We start from the raw sequence: 8,125 nt of genomic DNA, 5'->3' as shown, positions 1-8,125 counted from the left end.
ACTCGAACTCAACATTTTAACAAAAAAAAAAAAAAAAAAAAAAAAAAAGAAAAGAAAAGAAAAGAATCAAAAACAAAAACAAAGTGCAGGAAAAAAATGAGCGTAGGGTAGGTTTTCACAGTTTCACCTTAATAAATAAAAGCTTCCACACAACAGCATGAATCAAGGTTCCAATGAGAGCATACATGCTTACATGTATGATGAGTGAAAAACAGGTGAGTTCTGTGCTGGAATGTATTTTGTGTATAGAGTGACTTGATATGTCGAGGCCGATGTGTTTGTGTAGGCGGGGAGGTGAGGGGAGGTGAAACACTGAGAGGCTGGCAGTCAGATTGTACGCAGTTTAAAAGCGAATAAACGTAGCGTCAATCTGGCGTACACTGGGCAACGCCAACATGATCTTTCTCCGATACTGGGGGTCTTTCTGTAGCGGGTTTCTTTCCAGGTAGACCGTCTCCAGAGACTTTGCGTTCTTCAGCTCGTCAAGATCCGACCAGTTGTCTATTTGATTATCGTTCATCTGGAAGGAGAGTTTGAGACAGCAAGAGTCATCAGATTTGAAAAGAAAAAAAAGTAAATATAAACTGGAAATGAAATATTTTTAAAGGGGGGAATTATGCAAAATCAACTGTTTTGTGCTTTATATTAGGTTATAATGTCATTCTCTCATTAAAAACACCCTCGTTAACGCATGTTTGAGAAATCCTTGAATCTTCAGTGGTAGCAGTCTAAACACTTGCTGGTACAAAGCACCGCCCATTAGTACAAAGCTCCTCCCTGAAACTCAAGTCTGCAGCAGAGCTCCTGCCCCATATATACATTTTGTTCATATTAACTGAAGATAACAGTTACTTGATTATGGTATAGAATTGATGTCCGTATATGCCTGGAAAATATTTAATACGACCCCCTTTAATAATTTCATGAGTTTAAAACACTATAAGTCAAATTGTGGCATGAAAAGAAGCTTTCACATCTTTAGTAGGAGCTGAAACCTTTATCAGCTTCAAGAGTGATTATTTGCAGAGCTTGGCATTCATGTGTAAAATTAGCTAACATTTCGTTCATTCTTCTCACTGCCCACATCATGTTTGCTGTGCCTTTCTTTGGCAGCACCTATATAAACACCCTCAAGCTTTAAAAGGTAAGAGACGCATTTTCTGAAAACAAACACCCACCCCACTGAGCCTGTACATAACCAGTGATGAAACCCAATGAAGCAGCAAGGAAAGCAGACATTTGTACCTGACTGTTTGTTTAGAAGTGCATTGAACAAAAAGTGACATTGTTGGCAATTTTTTTGGCCAGGTTGTGTATTTGTTAGGTCATGTTAATATTAATGCCAATCATGTGCTGGAAGGCAATGCTTTTTGATCAATAGATGCGGAGAATAATTCYTCTGGATTGTGATTTTTGAAATTCATACATCTAACAAAATGCGTTCAAGCACAGTAACATTTTCATTATGTGTTTTAGGCCTTGAATTGCATATTGGCTTGGGCTTTAACCTTTTGAAAGTTAACATAAGCAACTATTTATATGGGTGTTTAATTTACGAAGGGTAAGTAATTCAGTTAAACAAAAGACCTGAATGAATTTTAATTGGTTGTAAATGTTCTGATGGGTACATTTAAACTATACAGACAAACAAAACAAGTACAGAAACAGCGTTCCTCCTGTTCAATAGCACCTTATTAAGTTTTACGAGTTTCTAACTGCTCCTAATATGTCTGCCACTGYCAAGCTTCTCCATCGTTATAAAACCATTCTTGCTCAACCAGAAAACTATCCATACCCAGAACTCCTGCAGCTCTGTCAGATGGCTGATGTTTTCAATTTTCTTTACTCGGTTGGCAGCGATGTCCAGTGTGCTAAGTTTTTTCTGTGGAAATAAAAAATGAAACTAAAATTAATAATTACATAAATGTGTGGAAGTCCAGAACAAACTCTGTTGTTGTATGTTTGAACAGCTGAACAGTTTGTCAGCCAGTCCTTTCAGACCATTTTATGACTCACATTGTTTTCCAGGCCCTCTATGACCTCAATGCCATTGTGGCTCAAATAGAGCTCTTTCAGGTTGAGAAGGTTCTGTAATCCCTCGATTTTAGTAATCCGGTTACTCTGAAAATAAGTATATGTAAAACATCAACCACATTAGACACGTTTTAGACTTGTTAGAAATTCTACAAGCGGTGACAAGAAGTTGTGTGTGTATATACCTGAATGCTTAAAACAGTCAGGTTGTGTAAATTGTCCAGATTTTGAAGCTTTGTTATTTTATTGGTGCCAAGAAACAAACTTTGCAAAGATGAAAGACCATCCAGGTTCTCAATCACCTGTAAACACAACCAAACAGCCCAAATGAAACTCCTAAAAGTAAAAGCAAAGCCACTGCTCAAACGTTCCTCTGCACATGTTTCATAAGAGTTTAAATGTAAAAACCCCACAGCAGCAGAGAACCCCTTTACGGCTCACCCTGATTCGGTTAGAGCCCAGCTCCAGCATCTCGAGGTCCTTTAGGTGGTCCACGTTGGAAATGGTGCCAATTTTGTTGTGAAGCAAAAACAGTTTCTTCAGCCGAGTCAACTCCTCCAAGTTTTCCGCCTTCCGCAAAACGTTAAAGGAAACGTCGAGCAGCCTGTAGGTTCATGGTGAGGAATAAATAAAAATGAATCCCTTTTAATAAACTGAAATGAGTGGTTTCCTTTGGGAGACCCTTTTACCCCCAGACTTACTCTAACTCTTTGAGGTTGTTTAAGTTCTCCAGCTTGCGGATTTGATTGTCATAAAGATCTAGTTCCCGGAGTGAGGTCAAACTGTCAAGGTTTTCTATCTTTTTGAGGAGGTTCTGTCGTAAGGAGAGTGTCTGGATACAGAGAGAGAGAAAAAACACATGTAGCTAAGCTTTAAGAAAGTTTAAGCCAGGTGCAGATGTCTTTTTTATAGGCACATAAAATCCACATAGAAATCATAAATAAATTACTTACTTTAGCCTTCTGTAGCACTTCCAGACCTTCTATTTTCCCAATACGACAATGAACAAGATCAACATCCTAGGAAACAAAAAGCAACTTTACAATGACTTTTAGTAATATTTTAAAAACTATATATTTTCTACAATTCACAACTCAGAATATTTACTTTTATATTCAGAAACAAAAGTAAATTGTGTTCTTTTGCAAACATACTTTCCTAAAAAAGGTGTTTGTGATCATTACGTGCAATAAATAAGATGAGAATAAATTTAATTAATGGGCTTTCTAACCTCTTCCTCTGGATCCAAGGTTATAGTGTCCATGTCAACAGGTGACTCTTCTTTACCTTTAATAATGGTACAAACTTAATCTGTCATTGCATTGTGGTAAGATAAAGTTGAAGACAACAAGCAGCAAATATTTCAATAAAGGGTATTGTGCAAAGTAGTCTTACAGAAAGATCAGTTGCTTTTTGCTTATTGATGTCGGCACAGTTTTTTTTCTTTTATGAGGAAGCTGAAGACAACTTACTTGTGGCAGTGGGCTGATTGGGGTCCACATCGCCATTGATGCTCTTCCTCCTGGTCTCATCATCACCAGACTCCTCAGACTCTCCCCTTCGGTCTACTGCAGTTAGTGYAGAGAAGCTTTGACGTACAGTAAAAGGCACAGAGCTAGTCTAATTTTAGATAATAAACATGTAACTTTCATGTAAACAATTAAAATTATATTGATCAATATTTCTACGGGTTTTTCTAAAGCATTAAATAATATAACATAAAGGAGAAGTGACTTAAAATCTTTGCACAGTGCTGTATCTCCATCTTAGTCACTGACTCAGCAGTCAGAAAATGCTGTGTGGAGCTTTAGGCCTCAGACCGGATGTCTGAAGGTAACTTGATCAATAAAAAAGTCGTGATTGGATACGTTCTGTTGCTTTTCTGCACTTTGCAACATGCAGGGATCGAACAAACGTGCACAAACATTGACACTAAAGCAAGCAGACTTATAAAATGTACATCTAATTATTATTACACAGCGTGTCCGGAGCATTTCCACTCTTTCCAGTTTGTAAAAATGAGGTCAGTTGTCTTAAATTTCACTCCACTGCTAACATGCTAGGTAGCTTAGTAGCTGTTTGAGCTACATATAACGGGGACAATAACTACATTTCTAGCATGTTAAATCCACACACCATCAACACGTTACAAAAAGCTCTGTTTCCAACAATGCAGCATTTTCACATGGAACAAAAATAGTTGAAAACTACAGAGTGACCAGACGCTAAGCGCTACCTAGCTAACGTCTTGTTCATAGCTTATCAGCTAACAAAACCAGGATGAAGGTCTGCGCAGTAACAGGAACAACAAGTCACCGAGGTTACTTATAGGAGCACCGTGAATCGTTTTACAAATGGTTGCAATTCCTCCTGCCCGATGGAGTCACATCGCGACAACTTATTTGGGCGTTTTRTGTGCTCACCTTCCATATCTTGAAGCTCTCCAGCAGACAGAGAAGCCATGTTTCCTGTAAACACTCCTGACAACCGCTCGACCAATCCGCTGGAAGAACGCTCTGCCTTCAGACACCAGGGGGCGCTGCTGCTCCACACGGAAAATGAACCCACTGCATGAAGTCCACACTGAAAATGAACACTGTGTACAGACAAGCCGGGATTTTCCAGATATCCTGGCTGAATTAAGCTTCGATTCGYTTTCACAAAAGCAGTAGCAGCTAGCCTGCTCCAGACCAGGCTAACAGCCAGGCTTAGTTAAACCTGGTGCCTTATCTGTTCAGTCAGCGGTCACACCCAACCAATGTGTTTTCTCAGGGATTCTGTTTTCTTTATCTGTCTGTTTTGGACCTTTTTTTAAAATCAGACTGCAATAAAATGCCACTGATTAATTTTGACTATTATTATTTTAACATTACGATGGTTATCAATAAAAGTTATAATTCTCTATGTGTTTCTATGGGTGGGATACCCTTCTAAAACAAACAGGCCTCCCAGCTCTTCTGAATTCTAGGGATGTAAAATGTTCTTATATTTAATCTAGACCTGTTGCCAAGTCCTCTTTGATCCAATCAAGTTCATACTCCATAAATCAGATGTGGAACAAAAGAGAGTAATGTGAATGAATTTACATGTTACYTTACAGACTTCCACTGTTCATTTTTAAGTTTAAAGTTGTTCATTTGAGTAAATGACAGGTAAATCCTTGATTACAACACTTCCTGTTAAGCGTATTTAGAATATGTTTATCTTAAGCATTCAGGTTATTGTTTACCATGCCCTTTGTCCCTCCTTTATAATAGCAGCAGTGTTTCCTTTCTTCGTGTGCTTCATTTTCACACAAGTGGTTTGGCCTTTGTGAAATGGATGATGTCAGGATGAAGTGATCATGTTAGGTCTAGTCTAGATTTATCGCTTATCCTGAAGTTCTCCGTCCTGCTTTTGTGCAACAGCCTTTTCACATTGTGAAATTTTGTTTAAACACAACATTATGAGCAAACAATTTGCCTTACATTTCCAAGTTAAAACCCATTTGTTCTAACTTTAATTTATTCAATCCTGATTTAAAACATGTTTAGTGGATCTCTGCAGTAAAGCTCTCATGAAGTTGTTTTCAAATACTGTATATACTGTAATTTCCCAGAATCATATTCATTGATGTTCTTACTTAGGTTTTTTTTCTTGTAAAATCAAACAAAATTTAAAAACAAAGAAAGAAAACTTCAAAAGTTATGTACTCAGGCAATTTCAGCAAAGTAATTGAAGCTTTATCTTTTCAAGTTTAGCTGTCAAGCTAAACACAGTGGTTCACAATGTGTTCATTATAAACACTTTTTGAGAAACAAAACGGTCCCAACACTAGATCTCCTTATCAACATGCCTGCAGGTAAATAAGAAAAAAAAAGATGTTTACTTAGATAAGTTTTTTCCTTCACCCCCCATTTGAATGCTTGTTTATGTTTTAATTACAGAAATTAAAACTAATGCACATTTTCTTAAACTTGAAGCAGGTGGAGTCCCTGCATCCTTTCTTCAAACTCAGTAAATACARTAAATTTTCCAGCATTGCAGTATAAAATGGTTATACTGCAGATTAGTGAATAGTTAAAGTTATCAAAAATTAAACATTTCTGTTTTGCAATAAAGATGTTTGTGCTTCAAAGGCTAMCTTCAGTATGTTTAGAGCATCAAAACTTCACATAAAGACCTTGTGTTTATAGCACAACACTGGGTATTAAGAAAATACGGTAGAGAGACTGATTTGGGTTTTTATAATAAAAAAAATCTTTATTTTACAACAATGCAAACTTTGCTGTCATTTTGTTACAAAAAGAGGGAAAGGTCCCAATCCCCCCCCCACCCATTCAGTCCTGAGTGTCTTCATGATGATTTTTATAATCTAATATCTCAGAACTTAAAACATCAGTCATGAATTTTTCCTTCTATAGTTGAATACATATGGACAACTTCATTGTGAATATACTGTACAACCCACAAAAAAAAGCTTTATTACGTTTATTACTGATTAACCTGAGGTATAAGCCACCTTAATTCCCAAAATCTCCTCTACTTTGAGCAGTCAGTTTACAAAGTCACCATCCATCCAAGGCCATCTGCAATGCCTTCTACTTTTAGACCTTGGCCACACCAGACCGAGTCACTGAGTGTCATCTGAAAGGCTTGATGATGACATCTTTACCCRAAAGAATTGTTCTTTACAATGTGACATCTGTTCAACAGTAGAGTGATCATCTTTGTGTTACTGTTTTCAGAAGGCATTTCTGAGTGAAGTTTGCTCTTTACCAGAGTACCAAAACTGACAAGTCCAAACAGGCTAAATGTGTAATGTGTGTGTGTGTGTGTGTGTGTGTGTGTGTGTGTGTGTGTGTGTGTGTGTGTGTGTGTGTGTGTGTGTGTATTTTTATTAAAGGAAAGGGGCCGGATCAATGAGAACCTTTCGAGCTGACTACAGTAGAACTGAACCGCCCGGCTGGCTGGCTGGTCAGACCCGCTGCGCTCAGAGACCCCCTCACCGAGTCTCCAAGTGTCTGAGTGTGAAGAAATCGATATCCAGAGGATGATTAGTTGGTCGTTACTGAAGGATGGTTTCCTCGCTCTGGTTGGGGTTTCTGAGCGAGCTGCAGCCAGAGGAACAGAAGGAGGGGCTCTTTCTTCACTGAAACACTGGAGTCTGGATCTGAGACCTCTGAAACGGGGTGGGGAGGGGGGTGTTCAGGGGTCCACACACAAGTTTGGTGCTGGTTGACAGGAGAGCCAAAAAAAAACCAGGAAGTAGCTCCCTGTGTCCGTCCACACCTCAGAACTGCTCGTTACCTTTAACCTCCTGAGCACCATTAACTGAGCTCTACCTGGTGTTTCCTGCATGGAAACAGTGTTTAACACGTCCTCCTAGAAACACTGAAAAATACTACGAGTACGACCGACTGAACATGAAATAAATACTACAGAAAATATTATTAAAAGTAGGGATGCAAACAATTTTTCCACTTACGATTATTTGTCGAATATTCACTATTGTGATTCGTTTCTCATCCAAGTCATCTCAACTTTGSCATGCTTCTCCTCCTGCATACTTTGTCCTAGAGCTGCCATTGTAATTTATATCTGTAAAGCTCCTGTGCCAAATGATGGCTATGCCTTTAGGTGCCTGTACAACTTATATTTTTGGAAATATTAATGTTTAATAATTTATAATGGGAGTCAATGGAGCCTTGTATTGGTCCAATACTGCCCCCTGCTGTATCTACTCAGTACTGAACCATAGTTTGATAATATTTAATCTCAATAGTTCAGAGTGTACAATACTAATATGATTGTATTTTGATGTTTTACTATAATATTGTCCTAATATTGCTTTATTGTTGTAATATTTTTCAATTTAATGACAACCATTACATTGGCAATGTGGCCACTTTCTGCACACATACAAACCAAACCCTGGCCTCATTCTCTACCACAGCTCTAATGGTCTCATGGTTAGTGCCATGGGCTTTCATGTAGGAGATCAGGGTTTGAAACCCAGCAACAGTAACTTTATAAGTGATTTAAAAAGCCTGATTAATAGAATTTGAATATATATTTTTTGCACACATTCCAGATCTTTACCACACTCCAT

General features: G+C 38.1%; 1 protein-coding gene across 1 annotated transcript; it reads right to left on the bottom strand.

Moving 5' to 3' along the window:
* Nucleotides 1-40: 40 nt before the first annotated feature.
* Nucleotides 41-4,520, bottom strand: ppp1r7 (protein phosphatase 1, regulatory (inhibitor) subunit 7; the record flags this gene model as incomplete). The annotated part of the gene is given in 10 exon segments (XM_014033508.1): nt 41-520; nt 1,796-1,882; nt 2,017-2,121; nt 2,220-2,336; nt 2,476-2,638; nt 2,736-2,866; nt 2,988-3,053; nt 3,266-3,321; nt 3,507-3,602; nt 4,458-4,520. Coding segments are annotated over 10 exon segments (1,038 nt in total). The 5' UTR covers nt 4,498-4,520.
* Nucleotides 4,521-8,125: the final 3,605 nt, after the last annotated feature.

Source organism: Austrofundulus limnaeus, unplaced genomic scaffold (genome assembly GCF_001266775.1).
Source record: "Austrofundulus limnaeus strain Quisiro unplaced genomic scaffold, Austrofundulus_limnaeus-1.0 Scaffold1759, whole genome shotgun sequence".
NCBI lineage: Eukaryota > Metazoa > Chordata > Actinopteri > Cyprinodontiformes > Rivulidae > Austrofundulus > Austrofundulus limnaeus.
This window is presented reverse-complemented; position numbering and strand designations above follow the sequence as displayed.